General features: G+C 45.4%; 1 protein-coding gene and 1 long non-coding RNA gene across 2 annotated transcripts in view; one reads left to right on the forward strand and one right to left on the reverse strand.

Moving 5' to 3' along the window:
• HDGFL3 (HDGF like 3) overlaps positions 1 to 16,358 on the reverse strand; it is a 36,299-nt gene extending 19,941 nt beyond the window's left edge. The window contains exon 1 of the mRNA XM_082060676.1: positions 15,797 to 16,358. Coding sequence (XP_081916802.1) covers positions 15,797 to 15,880 — 84 coding nt within the window. The 5' untranslated portion in view covers positions 15,881 to 16,358. The remainder of the gene's footprint in view (positions 1 to 15,796) is intronic.
• LOC309443588 lies at positions 15,450 to 19,416 on the forward strand. Its single transcript, XR_014184826.1, has 2 exons — positions 15,450 to 15,548; positions 18,234 to 19,416. It is a non-coding gene; the product is annotated as an uncharacterized lncRNA (long non-coding RNA).
• The last annotated feature ends 648 nt before the right edge of the window (positions 19,417 to 20,064 follow it).

Here is a 20,064-nt window from a genome sequence, read left to right on the forward strand (position 1 = left end):
GCTAAAAACTGTGACTCAGACTCTAGTACTTAAATTGAACAGCAACCCAACTAAAGCTGATTGGAGACTGTAGAATTTTCCTCTCATTTATCAGGGCTACATGATACTTGAAGCAGAGCACAACTCCTTCCCCAATGTACATCACACACTAGAACTCCTAGTGTGAAATGCTGGCATATGCACTTTTTCACCCATTAAAGAAGATAACCCTGTGAAGGGCGAGGCTAGGAGCAGAATCCAACTTAATAAGGTGGAATTGCACTGCTACAAAAGGAAAAAAAAATAAGAAGTCTCTGGGCATGGAAGAGTGCCACCAGCAACAACAAAACGCAAAACAAGATTAAAAACAGCGGAGCATACTTTTGAGCGCTGCTGAAAAGGGCTGAAGGGTATCCTGCAGACAGCCAGAAATGACAATATAAAGACATCAATCCTCCTTTCTTTCTGTACATGCTCAGGACCTCAACGAGATAGAAGACAATGAAGGGTTAGTTGGAGTCCAAACAATGCTGGCAGGCAGCGTCTCACTAGGAAGGATCAGCAGTCTTGCAGCTGAGATCAGCCCCTTTACATCCCTAATTAGCAGCATATTTTTAAGACAGAAAGTTGAAAAATAGTTTCTGCAGAGCTGCTTTAATCTTCAATATGAAAATGGGGCCAAAGCTTAGTTCTGCGTGACTGGTATCTATATGCATGACTTTGTAGATAACAGATCTACCCATGTGATTCACGTCCTCCGTGAGCCTTCGCGGCTGGTGGGCAGACAGCCCGAGCAGGACACAAAGCCTACTTAGTCCTGGCTTTGCCACCGGCCTCTGGGCTGAGCTTGGCCACACCGCGGCATCTCCTGCCCGCTCACTGTTACAAACGGGGACTACGGAACTGCTCTCCTTACAAAGCACTCAGTCCATTGCTGAAATTCTAGGCATCGCTAATAACAAACACTTGCAGCTCTGTCAGAGGAGGATTTCAGGTTACCAAACTGTAATCCTCCCGGTGTGCACACCCCAAAAATGCTGCAAAAATGCGCTCTTTTCTCCAAAGTGTTTCCTTGCCACTGTGAGCAAAGCAATGGTGCTACCACTAGGACTTGTTTCCCTAAGGAAAGGCTGTGATCATGCTGTTTTCAGTCTGTTACCTACAAGAACTCAGGGACACGTCAGACGGTTTTGCCAGACCAGAAAACAAAGGGGAAAGGCCAAAGGGATATTAGTTTCCCCATGTTTTGTGGTAACAGGCTGTCCATCAGCAGAGGGACACACAGTCCATATGCTGAGAGACAGTTTGCAATGCGGGCTCCTCCAAAACATCAGACAACGGGCAATCCACATACAACAAAGCCAGAGAAATAGAAACTTTAAGTTTTATGGTTCACAAAATTACTTTTTATTTGTGGATGGGTGGGGAGAGGTTGTTCATTCTCAACAAACATTGCCAGCTCTGAGGCATTTGGTGTTTTCTTTCCTTTAAGCACAGTGAAGCTTGATTCTCCTTTCTCTGGATTATTCCTGAGATATCAAAACACTGCTTGCAATGTACACCCACCTGAGCAAACCAGAGTGAAACCACCAACACCAAATGAGAGCAGCTCCTCATGACCAAATCTGCTTATCCTACTTTATCATCTTACTACAAATATTTTCATCTTGAAATATAAAAATGTGCAAGAAATGTACATACAAAAATGCCTTTGGAAGCCATAGAGCAACTATAACTAATTAACCAGCCAAGACATCAACAAATGAGAAATTTTAGGGGCTGCACATTCACAAACACCGTATTTCTCTCCTGCCACTCTCTTCTCACAGTCAAAGGGACATGAAAAGTCATATAATCTTCCTCTCCAAGTGCTCAGATAAATCTTGCCACCTTATCTATCACATCTGCTAGAAAGAGTGGATGAATGGTGTAAGAACTCGTTTTTGGCCTTCCCGTATTTACACTAGAGTTTTACTATTTAATTGATTTTGTTTGAAGGAAGAATGAAGGAAGAATTTATGAGATAGGATTTTTGTCCAGTCAAGCTGATCAAAACCTTTTCAATGGGATGCAGCCTGTCCAGAGCGTTGACATTTAGTCAAATACACACAACCAAATTTTATACTCAAGACTCATCTGTTCCCCATATCCAAAGCTCCATGTTCCACTGTTAAAGCTTTTAATAAAAGAAGTGTTGCTAGTCCTTATACTGGCAAGCTTAAAGCAAAAAGGTAAGCAAATTTCCGTAAGATTGCAATCTCCTAGACTTGGCTGGCTTAATTTACTATTTCTTTTCCAATGTCATTTACTTCCCCCAAAAGTCAGTTAAAAAAATTGGATTGGCACAATATTTCCAGGCTGAAGAATACTGAGTGTCCCTGCGCAATATTTGGTCTGGCTTCCCACAAAGTACACAAAACCCTGTTGACACTGCAGCTTGTGGCTAAAATTGTTTTGAGCAAGGCAATGTGATGGATGGAGACTGCAGGTCCCAGAACACGAGCCCCCAGTGTGTGTCAGGGTGAACACAAACACACTGGAGACAAAGAAGGGAACAATCTGCTTCGCTCACTGCAGCCCGCAGGGAGGATTCCAGCTTGACACTCCAGAGGTTGCAACCATCATCTGGGCCTTTGGGTACAGAAAACCCTCCTGCTTGTCTCCTCCGTGACCTGTTTTGTCACCGTCAGCTGCAGCTAAGGAGTAGAATATCAGGGGAGTGAAACGCTCTTTGTCACTAAACAAGTGCCAGCATTAAAAAAAATGCTTACTGTTACATGGGAAAAGAACACAAAATCTTTGTCCTTTGAAAACACGGAACATTTTTAGCGTACCGCAACCCTCGGAGGTTTGGGTGAAGCAGCAGAGATGACTACATGAGTGTCCTGAGCATGAGTGCTCCAAGGGAATGGATGAGTATGATCACCAAGCATCATTGGCACACAGGCCGACTATCTCGTTGTGATCAAATAACACGCACAACGACAACACGTACGCAGCCTGAGGAGAACGAGAAGCAATGAAACCCAACTGCAAAGCCAATGAAATGGAGTGATATGCAATCATTTTTCAAAGGCAGGTTTTCCTGTTTACTCTGCTGACAAACTGCAGAAGAGCTCAGCATCTTAGGAAGCCCAGGGTCACTATAAACCCCCTCGCTGGCTGTAAATAGTTGTCTCCATTACTCCCACAGCCTTAGCCACCATCTATGGTACAAAACAATTAAATCGGCAGATTATTTGTTAAAATGGAACTTTTGCTTGTGTTGACTGGGCCACTAAACCCACAGAATGATGAGACCCGTGGAGTCACAGTGGTCTCTGCACAGCGCTTGGACCCACCTTGGGTATTTTTACTGGGTTTGCTTTCAATCTCCGCTCAGATTTCCAGGAGCTGTCACTACGGTGTCAAATGCCTTCTCTGCAAAGTCCCTCAGTCTACGTTAAACTCTTTGGAATTTTAATCTGTCTGCCCAAAGAGAGTCAGGAATGAGTTTTTCCAAGCCAAGTCATACTCCTCCCCACCTGCCTGCCTTTCTGCTTCCAAAACCTCAAATGAGAGTTTTCACTTAGATTTGACCAAAAACGTAATGTTGCTCAAATTTACTTAGTCCCTAAAAGATTAACAATGTTATTTACCAAAATGAACATTTCCCTCAAAAAATAAATACCTCAAGAATTGAACTCTTCACATAAAAATATTCAAAACACTCCATTATGTACATGCAGACCTATGAAATTAAATCCTAATTACTAAACAATGTTAGAAAAAACCTTCTCAAATGAAATAATAAAAACATGTAAGACAAAAAGATGTACTTTTAGAGCTATAAGTGGCATTAATGTCAGAGACAAGATGAACATATCAACATGGTAGCGACCAGACTTGCTAGGCTGGCATGCCCATAATTCTAAAAGATATATTTTACATCACAAACACTAAATATGACTTTCCAGCATGTGAGTACTGTCTTTTGATTTACACGCATTAATCATGGGCTGCAGTTACACTCCAGAAGTCGCAAAGTTTACTCCAGAACCTGCTTTCTTCCAAAAGCCGCTGATTTTCTCTAACTTGCCTTCACCGAACACGACCAAGGGCTTCTGCTCATTTCTAGATCAGACTTGGAGAGGTAATCAGAAGATTAAATTTAAAGGAACAATTATTTTAAAAGGATACACACTGTCAAGGGACAAATTACACATGTAGAACTGTAATAAGCTGTTTTCCTGCATACATTAAATTTTTAAAACACTATTTCTGATTCAGGAATGGCACCCATACTAAGCAGGGGAGCTCAGCACTCTCCCTCGGCAGCTCGGTACAAACCCATGTTTTAAATCAGGTTACCATTTTGTTTTAAAAAGCAGCTCTAAAGAACCAGCATATTATCCTGATTCATATTGTGCAAACAACTGGGAAAAGGCAGTTACACATAAAGGGAACTTGGTTAAGGAGACACATATCTGGAACTAGGCAGGACACGAGGCACATGGCACATACAAATTTACCCTGGGATGCAGAGAAAGTGTTTATATACACCTCATACAAATCAACAAAATCCAACCAAAAGCCTTTCAGTTAATATTCAAAATTGTAATTCTAAGTGCCACTTGCCTTTACTTTTTAATGCACTGGTGATGACACATGATGTGTCCAAACCACGCTCCACAACCCAGGAGTTTTAGCTCACGCTGCTTTTAATTGTTGAGATCCCCAAGTCAGCCTGATGGGTCCTTTGCAACAACCCTGCCTTGGAGACGCCCCCGACACCCCCGGTATCACACCAGGCCAACTGCATTGCTGACAGTAGACAAGCAAGTAAACTAACACCTTCATGGGGCAGCAAATGTTTCAGAAAAAGTATAAGCTTCTCCTTAAAAGATGGTTCCGCTTGCTCCCACATCTGCTGAAGAAGCTGGCATTTCTTCTTAGCATATTGCCACTAAAATCTTAATTATTATGGGCTTCTAGAAAGTTAACAGCTAGAGGGCTTGATCCTGCAAGCACAGCTGGGCGTACAGTTTGGCTGCACAAACAAAGCCTTTGTCTTTGTATGATCAGATCCCATCCAGCACAATAACGTGGCAATTCCATACACAGGTGAATCCATTCATTTGTAAGGCAGGAGATGCCATAAAACATCTTCCAAAAAATGAGAAAGCATTCACAGCATTTTAATGCTGAAGAGCCCCGTCTGACAAATGTGTCTTCTCTAATCTGTTTTCATCTTTTAACAAGGAATTGTCATTTTAGCAATACAAAGAACCTGCTCATAAAACTGACCCACGCCCTTACCGATAAAGAGTTTCAAACAAAGTCATTCAAACAAGGGCAGAGAAAACAAAATATTAACAGACAGAACAAGCTTATTACTGGTGATACATCATTGCAGATGCTATTAATAAAATTCTAACCACAAGGCTTAATAACTTCATGCTACCTTCTTCTAAAAGCTGTGATAGAAATACTGTGACAAAGAAAAATAAAGTTTGCACAGGAGGAAGATTTTGAAAAAGAACTCCTGATAAAAAGCAGCAAGAAGGAGTACCTGAAAATGTTAACATATGTGAGCCACCTGATCCCCACAACATATGAAAAGAATTATCTGTTGAGTTTGCTGCAGCACTAATACCTTTCCAGAGCCCTGGTATTTGGAGAGGCACCGCAGGAAGGAATGCCATCTTGTATTTCTTCTTGTTTTCAGATGAACGTCTGCCTTCTCCCTTAGGCTGTAGTCCTGCTTTTTGTTTCTACAGGCACGGCAGCACACGTAAGCAGTTTTATTGAAATCAAGGAATCTTTATGCAGTCAAATTCACTCACTGCCTTTGGGACATGGTCTTCAAAGAGCAAATTAATGGGACAGGTATCATCTCCTTCCTGCCATTCCGCACCGAGCAGCACAGCGAGCAGCCTGCAGCCCCGCAGCCGGTCTGCGCAGAGCGACACCGGGAGCACCCCAAATCCCCAACGCGGTGCTAAGAACGCGGCTACGAACACAGCAACCTCAGCTCTGCAAACGCTTCCACGTGTTTCAACCTGAGTGAACGCTACCTGCTTGGATTCCGGATAACGGTATCTGAAGAAATCCTTACCGAAACACAAATTCACACCGGCTCTGATGGAAACAGTGACATCCGGGCTGAAAACCAACTAGCATCTAATTAGTTTAAGAAAAAGATGACAAAAGATGCCACTACAGTAGGGCAGAGTGCCTGGCATGAGATGCTTTGCTTAGGCGCACTGCTTGCCAGAGGCTGCCTCACTGAACACTTTGGTGTTCTGGAAGAGGCATCTGGCACAGTAAACTCGGAACCTTTGCAAATATTAAGATAAATATAGTCTTTTATGCCTGTATGTATGTATAAACATGGAGTGACCCCGTGATGGTAAAACGAATATGACAACTGACTCACAGAGCCCTAGGTCTGTGAGAAATAAGAACTGCAAGTAAACCGAAATTCGGTTTGCAAAAGGAAAAGGCTAACACATCTGGGAAAAGGCATCGGCAACGTGAGAGAGGGAAAGCTGGAAGCGGCAATACTACAGGAAGCCAATAGTGGACCACAAGTTACATTTGAACAACCAATGTGCTGCAAAGGTCAAGGCGATACGCAGAAACCCCCATATGCAAACACAGGTCCAGGCAGACAGCTGGCACACAACCCTCCCACGCTGCAGCCGCACCCAGCACAGTCATTTTGGCCCTGTGCAGGACATCACCGTCCGGGCGGGTAACAAGCTGAAGGAAGCTAAAGAAAAATACACACAATATTTATGTCAACGCACGCACCAGAAAGTAAACAATGGGGCTGGAGGGACTGATTTACATACAGTGATGAACAATAAATTGTATTCCAGGGAAGGAAGGCCATGAATGACCAGCTTCACTTCTATATGAGGTGCAAACCATGGCCCCCCGTGCCCGCTGGCTCGGCAGCCCCCCGTGGTTGTTGTGACTGGTGGTCTCTGCACAAGCAGCAGGAAAGAGGGAGAGAAAACTCCTCGAGAGAAGGAAGGACACAAAGCACCCTTCGAGGCACAGCTCTCTGCTTTCTGGCACCCCGTTATGCTGCTTTGTCAGGATGGCCAACGTATGGCACACACTGGTCTAAACGCCACCCAGACAGGGCTTCCCTCCCTCCCTTCCACCCACAGCTCCTGCAATGGGAAGATACTGATACTCACCACAGAAAAGTGGAGCCCTAAGTGCCCTACATTTAAAGTTTTCCCAAAAGATACGTGGAGGAAGAGCTGGAGGAACTGCCACCTAGTTACCATCAACAGGTTAGGGACAAGGGTAACAGCCAGGAACAGAAACCTGGATTCTGGTTTCATTCAGATGGAGGAGATTCCAGCTGAGGAGGATACCCCACCCTCCAGGAATTAAGAGAAGGGGTTCACAGGATCCCCCTCCTGGAAGGTTGAACACTGTAAGATGTAAGATTAGTGGAGCTGAAGAAAAAGTAACAAAAAAGAGCTGCTTGTACCCAATGACTTTCTATGCAAAATGCATAAACATATCAAGGGAAGGACGGTAACTCCAGAATTGTTCTTTGCAACTATAGCATTTGCTCCTCTATCTGTACTTCCCTGCTTGTCCCATCTAGACTGCATCTCCAGCCTGATGCTTCATATCTCTGTAAGGTCAATCCCTATGCTAATAGTTAAGTTTCAATAGGTACTTATATTTAGTACATTTAGTAATCCAGTCTGATATGGGATTGATTCCCAGAACTGGTTTGCATTATTGTGCAATTGAGTCTTGAGCTTTCCCAGACTTAAGGTTTCTTCTACTCACGGCCTCAGTGTGGTTGTACATTCTGTTTTAAGTAGCTTCAAGGGCAGGTGCTTTCCAAGCCCAAGGAGTACAGAAGACTTTAAAGAATGACACACTGTTTCCTAGTTGACATCAGTGACACCACAGCGATATCTGTAAAGTCCCTACAGTCAGGAATTTTTCCCTTCCTCCCCGGCCCTACTTACTCTGATGTATGTAGGATGCTTTGTTAACTCATGGTCTTAAAGATGGTATTTGGTGTATGATATTCCTTGCCCTGTTTCTCCTCTTTTGTTACATGATGTCTTCTATTCAAGCAGCCAAACTAGAGCTGGCAGCCTCTCTCTAGGTTTTTTTTACATGTTGCTGCAAGGCAAAATAAACAGTTGTTTCCAGTTTGCATTTTCAGGGCTACAGATGTATGCTAATTATCCTTTCAGCCTGCTAAAGGAAAACTGAAAGAGACTTCAACGTACTTTTCTAAGGCAGAGACCAAAGTCTATGGACACCTGTCCCTTCTAACTGTGCTACCAGAGCACAGTACAATGTCGTCTCCTCCCTTCATGCTGACTCCAAAGGCATTTTCAGATTTCAGCAGGGCTTTACAAAAGGGCAGGAGACAGAGATGAAGTCCTACTGAAATTCAAGAACATGATGTGTCTTTCTGGAGCAGCAGTGATGCCAAGGATAATATTTGGGTTGACCTGAGACCGTTTGAAGGATGGGGAACTTTAAAACAGGGCTGTAGGAACTGCATCATAACATGGGAAGTTCATTGTTTTGTTAGGATGCTGTAGTATTTACTCCAATTTCTTACCTTCCTTTTGTTTCCTACAAAAAAATAATATAAACAAACAAACAAGCAAAAACCCAGGCCCAAAGCAAGGTCTCATATGCCCTTCAGGTCAAAGTAAGTATAATCAAGACTGTCATGTCAAATAGTCCGCATAGAAGAAAGTAAAACTGGAAAAGAATCTGCAGTTTATATTCAATTCCTGTATCAAGTTTCGAACTGGCTGTTACACAAATCAATGAAACAGTCTCAGATGTGCAAAGCCAGTAATGCAGAGACTTTCCCAAGAGAAGGAAGCGAGGATCTGTTTCCTTCTTTAAGTTTTAGAAGCTTTACCTCATGACACTTACTCGTTTGCCAAATATTTCTTGGAATCTTTCAAATAAGTGTTTATTCTAGTCGCTCCTGTTGTGCTTCAGCCAAACTACTGGGCCCTTCTCTGTTGATGCTGCTTCTGTTGGAGTCCAGAGTCAAGTGATGTGCTCCCCCTGTGCTTTAAGTATTTATGTTTTCTCTGGGGTGTGCGTGCCTATGCACGAACAGCTGTGTGCATGCACACATACCTACCCACTGTATGCAGAGATACAGATGACACAGGGGCAGGCTTGGAAGGCATGAAGGTACCTAAAGATACAGCAAAATCCTGATGTTCAGCTAATTCCTCACACCTTTAAAAAGACCCCTGCCTGCCTGCTCCACACAGGCTACTTTCCAGTGTTTGTTGCTATATTCATCACTCGAATTACAGTATTACAGAGAAGCCTCGGGCAGACTTGTTCTCCCTTATGCCTCTCAAGCACACAGTGGAAAGGTCTTCACTGCTCAGACAACACCATTTCAAACAGTTAAAATGTCCAGGCTCTCACATTGTCATCACTTTTCCAGCATTATCAGGAAATCCTTTCATCTGTCTTCAATGACAATTGTGTATACTTACTGCCAGCAATCACTTGCTTACAAGATTTTTATTACCCTAAATGTAGGAAGACTTGTTAACGCATTATTATGATGGGGAAATCAGGAAATGAAGAGTTAAGACTGAAAACTCAGCCTTTGTTTTGCTGCCTACACTAACAAAAAAATCCTTCCAGTCGAGGGTCCAAAAAGGTTGTTTGCACAATAATAAAGAGATCTATCAATTAATGTAATGGGAGCTAACATTTCTTGTAACTCTTTGCAGTAAGAACATACAGATTGACTTGACAGGCTACAGATTTCACTGAGAGACGCCCTTCTTTCAGATAAAACATATGTCCAATGATTTCCACGAGATTAGTTGATGAAAATTATTCAGTGGCTTCAAAATGACAAGGAGAAATATCTAACAAAAAGCCTGTACAGTATGGGAATGACAAAATTTAATTGTTTATTGCCTCGAAACTTCTGAGACCACTGTCTTCCTTCTGGGTTAGCTTCACTTGGACTTAAAATCATGACACTGCAGGAGAAAATGTTATTCATCTATTGTCATTTACACAAAAAGATGAGACTTGCACATTTGGGGCTAGTTATTTCGACTAATTAAAAAAGAGAGAGATTTAAAGAATTGAATTTTGAACAACTTTTCCCAAATATCCCTGCCTGTGTTCACAACAAGCATCGAACATCCTGCCCCAAAGTGATTCGTTTGCCAAACACGAGCAACTAACTGGAAAGATATTACTGAAAGCAATGCTTCAGCTTTATGGATAAAAATTACGGGACAGCCGCCTGGGGACGCCAAGGGCTTCACCATTAGTTCCTTGGTCAAGGCAGAGCCCTGCAGTGATCAGCAAATCTTATCTCAGAGAGGAACAAACAGAGAAAGTGCCTGCAGATCTCCAAGGAGTGATGTATGAGTGAGGTACATAATTAAAGAGGGAGAGAAATGGAAGAAGCTCCGAGTTGGTAAAGGAGAAGTCACAGGAGACTCATATTTAGTAACAAGGCAAAAGTGAGGTCATGAGACAGCAACCAAAAGGGGAAAAAGGAGAAAAGCACATGGTGAAGGACTGGACAGGTCCCAAATGGCCAAGGAGAAAAGCTGAAAAGACTGCAGACTGGCTTTTGGCAGAAAAACACAGAGAAAGATCTGTTGTCTATTTCTGATGGACCCTTTGAAGTTTTCTGGATCTAATCTGATTTTTGCCTGTCATTCTTTGCCAAAAAAGATAAACCCTGCCATGGAAAATCTACCTTCCCTTATCCTTACACGAGTAAGAAAACAAATGGTCTGTTTTAAATATCAAACACTTCAAATGTAGAATCTTTCTTCTATGATGTGTTTGAGGGCTTGATTTTTCCAAGCTGTCACGCTTGCAATTAAAACTGGCCAAAGTTGTTCCTGGTTAAGCATCTTGTATTTCACCAGACTATGGCAGGACACGGGCCTCAGTCCACACAGATGACCCACCAGCTCCATCCATGCCCCACTGAATGGGAATAGAGAGGTTTATTCACCAAAGTGCCTGTGTAGGGGTGTCCAAACTACACATATCCAATTTTTTTTACTGATGCTGAAAGTCTACTGGAATTCTGTAGTAGTAATTTCTTTTAATAGTCTCTAATATTATATTAAACTATAATACTGTAGTGTTACTAGCCTTATCTTTTTAGGCTCTTGTGTAACAAAGTTTCTAAGCGTAAGCTTACCTCTAAGCCCTTCCCTTGGATTACTTTGGTTCATACTTTACGGTGCCTTCACTTTCATGCCTTGCTAGATGGGGAACATGGTCAACAATACTGAACAAACATGCTCAGCTAAACATTATCATGTAATCCTTACATTTGTAATGCTCAGCCTGCCACAGACACTAGTTCCCATTAAAATGATAGCATTTACTATGTATTACTCCAAGCAATACACCGAAAACTTCATACCCATTTGCAACTCTGATACATTAAAATGCCCCAAATACCATTTTGCCGTTGCTATTGGCAGATGCTCTTTAATAGTGATATTCACATACGAGGATTGTCAGCTAACCAGCAAATCTGAAGGTCAAGTAGGTGTTAATTCAGAGTAGCAATAAAGGTCCTGGACAAAACAAACAGGATCCCAGAAAATTGGAAATTCAGCTTCACAAGACAGTGAATACATGAAAATAATAGTTAGTGTGACACGGGCACTTTAAAGGCTGCGCTCTCCCCCCAGCACAAAACGCTCTGAACAGCTCTAAACATCCATGTGTTTTACACTAAGATACACTGTCTTACCTGCTTGGATCTCCTTTGTATTGCCCCAAATCAACTTTACCATCCCCACACAAACTATTTGCGTCTACTCAAATCTAGTTCTGGTCTCCCCAGCTGCAGGAACCCAGGTTTCTGTTCAATAATGGCATTAGCCATTTACATGGGCATGCTCTTATTTTATTGAGGTCATTCCAGACTTTTTCCTCCGCTCTCTACAGCTGCATTAACAGCTTCCTTCCTATTTTTAAATCAGCAGCTAATTTCAGCAACTAAGTGCTTATTGTTTCTACAGGGTCACTCATAAAACAAACACCATTATTGATCTTTCTGAATCTACCACCAGTTTTTCCCTTTTATCTCATCTGAGTGACTACTCAAGGGGCAATTTCTCAATAAGCCAGGACATCTATCCTAGATAAACTAGGGTATTTGAAGAAAGACATTTTTCTGTCTATGTGTGCTAATACAGCTCCTATCACAGCAGCAGCCAAGCAACTCGTAAATGTTAGTGATTTTGACTCCACGCCACCTTTTTAAAGGGAAAAGTGTTGATAACTGTCATTTCCAAACAGGGAACGAAGACAGTGCTTCAAAAGCAAAGACCACTCATGAAATCTAGAACAAATCAAATCCTTATTTCCCGTATTTTAACCACAACAGCACCTTCCTGGGAAACACAATTGCTTATTTGTTCCATTGCAGCAACTGATGACCTAGCCAGTTGTATTTATTCTGCATTTCTGATGAGCACCTGACATCACGGGCTAACATAAAAACCATGTTAAACCAACCTGCTGCCAGAACGTTATCTACTGTTATTCATTAAGCTTCAATACAATTCTTGGCACCTAAACCCTAAACCTATTCACTGTCTTCCAGTTAAGCTAAAGAAAACTTTGGCTTTGCCCATGAAAACGCGATACTAAAATGCAAAGCAGCCCTTCCAGGTAGTAAGACCTAAGTGACATCTTTCAGACACCAGGTATCTAAAAGCATCTTTTGAAGACAGTGGTTTTATTCACTGATTCTATTTGAACAGGGTACATAAAGATAAGATTTACTGGCCATTACAGTTTTGGCCAAGTGTGGCAAGTTGGGTCCGTATGCAATAAACTCTACACTAACACACAATAAACTTTAAATGTAGCTTGACTGCTATAAAGGTCCATCAATCATAAGACTAAATTTTTCAATGGTCCCTGGGCTTATCATTGATACCTGGTCACTTTCTTCATGGTTGCTCTCTCTTTACTCACAGCAATGAGAGTCAGGCCTGCCAGTTTTGTTCTTCTAACGAGAGACAAGAGTAACTGAGCGGGGCGCGGATCCCAGTGAGATCTGCTGTGTGACACTACCCATGCACACAAGAATACACGGCTGATTCTGAGCCAGGTCGGTTATGCCTGTGTCTTCATGGAAGGGCAGGCGGATTCGCTCTGTCCTGCTTTAACACGTCTCAGGTTTATTAAACACAGTTTAAGGAGTTTATCCCTAGACAGGAAATTCAAGCCAAAGGGCTCTGAGATGCAAACCACCATGTGGTAGACGCAATAATACTGCCATTTAAATGTATTGTTACTTGTATTATTAAGCTAATATATCAGCATGAAATATTTAAGTTTTTACATGAGAATACAAAGATCAAACACACTAATTGCACAATGAATAGAGAAGCAGGTAGCAAACACTCAAGGATCTGGAAACAAGTGAATCTGCTGGATAAAAGGCACTCATTTAATCAGAGTATCTGAGTTGCATTCTCAACTCAAATACTTCCTTTCTTTTTATTTGTATATAATAATGTTCTGTGGGAAACAAAATGAGACCAGTCTCCTCACTAGGTTTTTCCTTTGCTTAAGGAAGTGTGCATCAGGCAAGACCTGTCAGCCAAGATGAAGAAAAGTCCTAGTACAGATGGTATAAACTCTTATTTTTCACGAGCAATACATTAGGTTTAGGTAGCAATCAGCCTGATCTAACCTGAAATTGTATGTAAGTGCATTACGTGTTACAAGAGCACATTCTGTGTCTCTTGACACCCAGGTGAACTGAAACCCAGTACTAACGCCCTCCTAGCCTGGCCGCCCTCTTCCTACCTGATGGTAGACTCTGGGCTCTCCACAATTTCTGCCTCCACTTCCTAAGTCATGTTAAAACTAGACAGTGCTTTGTCTTCACTTGTACTTTACATCCTATTAGTTTGCACAAAGGAGGGAAGTTATGTTAATAGCACACCTATTTTTTCATCCTAGTGAACATGTACCCTGTTGGATATTCTTGCCATTCAAATACCTATTTAGACACCCAGTCAAAGGCTATGACCAGCTGCCTAGTGTATAAAGGTGTTGTTAAAGGCAAGAAAATGCCATTAAAACAAAAGACCCTGTTCTGCTGCTGGGTAAACAAATGGGAGTTTTAGCAAGTCTCAAAAAGGAAAGGGATTAACATGCTTCAATGTGGTAATGGTCTCAACTGTTCACATTAGAATTTTCACAGTAAATTAAAGCACGACAGAGGTAGGAAAGAAGTCAATTTTCAGTGGCTCACACTGTTCTGCTGACATAAATTGCCATTTTTTAGTTAGTATATCCACCAACCTGTATAATGATAGAATAACAAAACCACAACGTAGTGTTGATTAAGTTAAGCCTTTTGCATGCTAATTTTAGCCTGCCCTGCCAAAATAATTGAATGCATCACCTTATTTACATGCCTCCAGACATTTAGCACCCTCTCACTATTCTTTCTTCGCTGACCCTTGCTTAAGGCTGTGGCGCTGGCCTTCCCTCCTGTACACCGCTGTTCAGCACTTCTGCTTCCTCGGTTATCCTCAGGACACCTTTCCATTCACTTTCCACCACTTACAGCCATTCTCCTCTCTTGTCAAGCGCCATGCTCCATGTCCGTCCATCTTTATCCTGCCCATCTATGTCTTCCCGCACGTTGCATACAACGCTTCCCTATCTTCACGCTCTTTACAAAGCCCAGTAACTTCCCTTTGCCTACAAAGTGACAGATGAACCTGGCCCTGGTAAGGCTGGAGAAGACAAGTGAACACTGACTGGGTTGGTGCCTGCCAATGAGTTCAAACAACACGTGTTGCACGGCGAGTTCACACAACAGTGACCAAAAAGGAGGGAAGGGAGCCTGCCATGGTACCAGACCCTCTGGAGAAAGCTCCGCTCTGCGTTGTTGTGGCAGCACCCAAAATGAACCTTTAAATACAATGGGGCGCTTCTCTGAATGCCAAATGCCCCACGATGCCTTTGCACCTCAGTTATATCACAGCGGCATAAACCAAAAAGCGACAAAGGACTCTGAGAGCAGCCAACACAGTCAAAGGCAGAATAAAGCCAGGGGCCGAGCGGGAGGCCCAGCACCCAAAAAGCGTCTGCACCGCGGGGCTGCCAGCGCCCGATGGGCACCGCGGCACCGCCAGGCCCGGCTTCCCCTCAGCCAGCCGCCCCACGCCGGCCGGGCCTCCCGCCTGCCCGTGCCCACCGCCCGCGGCCTCGCCCCTCCACACATGCCCCTCCAGCCCGGCGCTGCCCACGCCGCGCCCCTTCCCGCACGGGGCTCCGGGCCTGGGCCGAGGCCTTGTCTCCCACCCGGCCCTGGGCCGCGCGGAGCCCGCGGGAGGCGGCCGCCCTGCCCTGCCCTGCCCTGCCCTGCCCCAGGCGGGGCCCGGGGGAGCTGGGGTCCCTCTGCCCCGAGGGGAGCCGGGGGGCCGGGGCGAGGGAGGGCGTATAATAAACAGCATCGTTGTCATGCGGGCAGGGCTGCCGGCTCCCCGAGCCTCCTCCCCGCGATACCAGCCCAGGTACAGCCCGCGCTCGCCCCCCTCCCTCCTCCTCCTCCTCCTCCTCCTCCTCCCGGGGGGCCGGGGAGAAACCTGAAGATCAAAGAAAAGATGCACAATAATAGCGGGGTGGGCGCGCACCGCGGCCCCCGTGCGGCGGGGTCGGGGCCGGGGCCTCCGGCGGAGCCTCCCGGCGGCCCGGCCGCTGCCCGCCCGGCGGGAGGGGAGGGGGCGGCGGCGCGGGGTCCGGCCCCCGCCGCGGTACTCACCCGGGCCGGCCAGTGCGGGTACCCCTTCATTTTGGCGAACACCAGGTCTCCAGCCTTGTATTCTCGGGGCCGCGGACGAGCCATCGGGAGCCGCCGCGGGAGCTGCCGTGTGTCCCCCCGCCCTCCCACACCCCCCGCCCCGCACACGCCGCCCCGGGGGCAACCGGGCGAGCCCCCGCGGGGTGCGATGTGCCCGGGCACGGGGCGCAGCCGGGAGCGGGGCCGGGCCGCGGGCAATCCCCGAGCTCTCCGGCGGCGGCGGCGGCGGCAGGAGGAGATGGGGTGTGTGTGTGAGTGTGTGTGTGTGTGACTGTGTGTGTGAGTGTGTACGCGGGGGAGGGGGAGGCCGTGGACACAACCCCAGCAGCCCCCGGTCCCCGGGAGCCGGCAGCGGCGGGGCGCCTGGCCGGGCGGGGGCGGCCGGGGAGCCCTCACCCCGCGCTGCCCGCGCCCCCCCGTGCGCGCTGGCTACGCCGCCCGCTCCATCCCCGCCGCAGCCGCCGCGGCCCCGGGAAGATGGAGCCGTCTCCTCCGAATTACTCCTCGGGCAGCGACCGAAAACAGGATCTTCTTATCCGCCCCCCCCCGCCCGCGCCTCTCCCCGCGCTTTCCCTTCCTGTTATTTTCTAGGTACACAGATCGGTTTCTATGAAAATAGGAGAGCAGAGAGCGGCTGCAGTCCCTGCCGGCCCTGCCTTCCCCGCTGAAGCATGACATGGTTCTTTATGCGCGCCCGACATGGCTGGCGACGAGGAGAAGGCGGCTGAGCGCGGCTGATTTTTGCAGCAGGGCCCCCGAGTTCCCCCGGCCACAGGCTCCCAGCCCTCGGGCCTGGGGTGCCCTGGCCCCCCTGTCACAGAGGCCAAGAGTCCGGCACAGATCGGCTCCCTGGGTGCCCTGGGCTCCTCGGTGCACACCCTGTCCTCACCCCCCTTGCTGAGGGTGCCCGCAGACCCCCGGCGTGACCCCCACCCCACATGCAGCCAAACCCCTGCCCTGCACAGACCTTTGGGCAAAGGCTCTAGAGCACAGGGTTTTCCCAATTTCTGTACCCACCGCCAACCCCTCCACCTTCATTCCCAGCCTAAAACTCAAAAAATCCACAGCCACAAAGACCTGGACGTGGGATCTGCTTACATTCCCAACAGGGGCGTCCCATCGGAGGGCACTTGGGTCCTGGCTCTTGGTGCAGCTCTTACAAACACGCATCTCTGTCCAAGGGAAGCAGTGGAAACTCGCAAATCCAAACCCCAGATATGGCTGCTTTTACCAAAATGTTACCAGTTGAGTTGTAATGTTCAGAAAACAATTATTATTGCCGTCTATTACACTGAAGTGTCGTCTAGAGGATCAAAACTAGGAGGCACCTGCAAGCTGGGCCACAACTGAAAAAGTTTAGGGAAGGTTTTTCTGCAGGTTTGGCTGGGACTGTAGGAGGGGGTTCCCCAACTATTCCAACATGCAAGATGGCAACTGTCCCCTTTGGGGTTGGGGAGGCAGCTCTGGCTGGGTGCTTCTCGCCTGGCTGCAGGCGGTTCACGCTGATGGGGAGGAAATAAGGTGGCTGAAGGCTCTACGGTTACGTTTCAGGCAGGGAGTAGATGGACCACAGAGAGCACTACCCGTCTGTAAAAGCCGGGAATGGCAGAGAGAGAAAGGAACACCAACAGGACCAAGAAGACTCTTAGTGTTTATGGTGTCCCCAGATGTGGCTCTGGTACCCAAATGCTGCTGTTGGTAGTAGCTGAGTCAATGAAGTTTGTCACTCTGGGCTGTAAAACAGGATAAGGCCTTCTCTGCTGGGGGAAGCGCTGCTGTAAAACCATTAGCTTGGGTATCAGTAGCAACCTAACAATGGAAAAAAAAAATCCAAGAAGCTGGATGAACATTGAGATGATTAGCTGGCACCGTGCTCAGTGCTGTTATCTGTTTCTGAAGTACCGCGATCAGTGACAGGGTTGCCAACGCAGCCACCTTCAGTATAGACATGTGGCCAAACAGCTCACTTTCACTTTCACATCAGATAGGATTTTGCATCCGTTTAAACTGATACCTCATTTCAGCTTAAATTCCCTTCAGAAAAATGTGATATAAAATCTCTGAGTACGGGAGCTGTGGACTCTATCCAAAATAGTCCTGTGTGTTTTGTCTCACCTCCCATCCCTTTTACTATCTCCCCAAACCAGCCTTATGTCTGGAATACTTTCATCTACAGATATAAATAGTTCTTTCTAGTAACTTATTTAGTGACCTTAAATCAGGAATGAACAGGATATATGCCAATTTCTTCCCAAAGGAAGCGGTACACATTAAATACGCGTCCATGCAATAATGTATTGCTAATGTATTGCTAATGTATAGCAAAATTTGAAGTGACTAGATACTGAACTCCAACATCTAATTGAAATGTCCGCCTTTTCACTTCTGTTTGTCCCAGCACTGGTGTCTGCAGAGGATGCAGTGAATGAATGATGTGAAGATAATCACATACTGGAGCTCCAAAGAAAACTCATCCCATGGACGTGCAAGGATGCAGCTCTCTGTTGTGTATAGGCTGCAAAGGATAAATGAGTTGCCAAGATAAGAACTCTACTCAGGTTTGGCCAGCTGCAGGCTCTTGAACATACTTTGCAGACAGTTCCTCCATCAAGCCATGGTTAAGATGCTGAGAAACGATGCGGAAGATAAAGCAAATTTCCCTGCTGATCAATGAAAAACCAAACCAAACGTTACACACATCAACAGCATGGAAAGCCACCTCAGCACAAGCAGCAAAGGAGTTTCTTAGTGTGCATAACCCCGCCAGCGACTCGTCACAGCGTGCAAAGCCTGGGATCTTCTGCTGTGTCACCTGTGTCCTGTTCCTTTCTCTTCTGTTACACGAAGGGGAGCCCATCTACCCCTTCTACACAGAAGTAGGAAAAATGAGTGAAGAGGGTGTCTTCCAAACACTTCAAGAGCAACTTCAGATCACAATAGCGAATGAAGGGACGCGAAGGCTTGCTAATGTATATGCTACATGTATATAGGCCACTACCGCACCACTGAGTTTTGCTTTCCCAATAATTCTCAGGAAACGGTGTTCTTAAGCTACTGAGAAGCTTTAAGCCAGTCCTGATAATTTCCCCCCTATTCATACGAGGAGAAAAATAGCTACATTCCTGGTTGACAATTTTCATAGAGAAATAATTCCATCGATTCAAAACTGTGGATCAATCTTTAAGAAAAGAGCATGTGGACATAAAAGGCCTAATTTCAAAAGCACCCTCCAAAGTCATGAATAAATATTTAAAGATACGTAAGTTTTGCATGCAATACTCCATGATCATAGTTTTGCACGCATATATTGAACGTTTGTATGCAAACTGTCTTGTACATGGACCCTATTCATGCCTCTATCTTGCACTTGCCATTTTGTGAGATGCTGCCTATATTGTGTCTGTAGAAGCCACACAGATTATTATATTTGCCTCTGAAATTCTGTCCCTGGCCACTTTACAATTTTCACTCCCTACTCAAAGCTCTTCTGCGATCAGATTATAAATGCTCTGCAGCATGGCCGCTTGTATAAGCAACTTTACTGGAAGATCCTGAAATAAAATGATTTATTTTTACTTACATCTATCTATAGCCAGTATAGTTTTCTTTCCTTCTGCATTTCCTTTTCCTGTGTGAAAAAATGTATCAGTGATGATTACGATGATTAGTATTTTGCTTATGCCCACAGTAAACTGGTGCTTGTCTGTCAAATATTTTAATAGAATATTGTTCTGAGTCACAATTGAGCCATTCCCTTGTGCAGGACGTGTCTGAGAGCACTGTCTGCAATCACAGAGGTGCTTCATGTCAGGCAGAAAGAGGCCATGATGCTATGTGTCCATCCTGACGTGCAGAGAAAGGCACTTAGCATGCCTATTAGGATATTCTTAATTACTGGAGATAAGAAGCTCACTAGGGGATCTCCAGCCTTCTCTGTAATAAGCTTAGAAGGGAGAAGGGTGTGTATCATAGCTGGAGCGAGTTATCTGTGCTCAGTTTCGTGAATCTTCTTATGTTATACACTGGAGTGGTCTCCTAATCATGTTAAATTAGCTGATTGCTTTACATGTTGCAGAGGTGTGAACACGTATCCTAGAGGCAGAAAAGACGGTAGCACTTCAGTTAAAATAACTTCCTTCCACGACCAGCTGGAAAGGTTTGTCTGGGATGGGAATGCGTTGCTGCCATTCCTCGTTCTCTACAGGCATTTCAACCAAAGCTACAGCAGA

This window comes from Streptopelia decaocto (genome assembly GCF_964273445.1).
Source record: "Streptopelia decaocto genome assembly, chromosome: 9".
NCBI lineage: Eukaryota > Metazoa > Chordata > Aves > Columbiformes > Columbidae > Streptopelia > Streptopelia decaocto.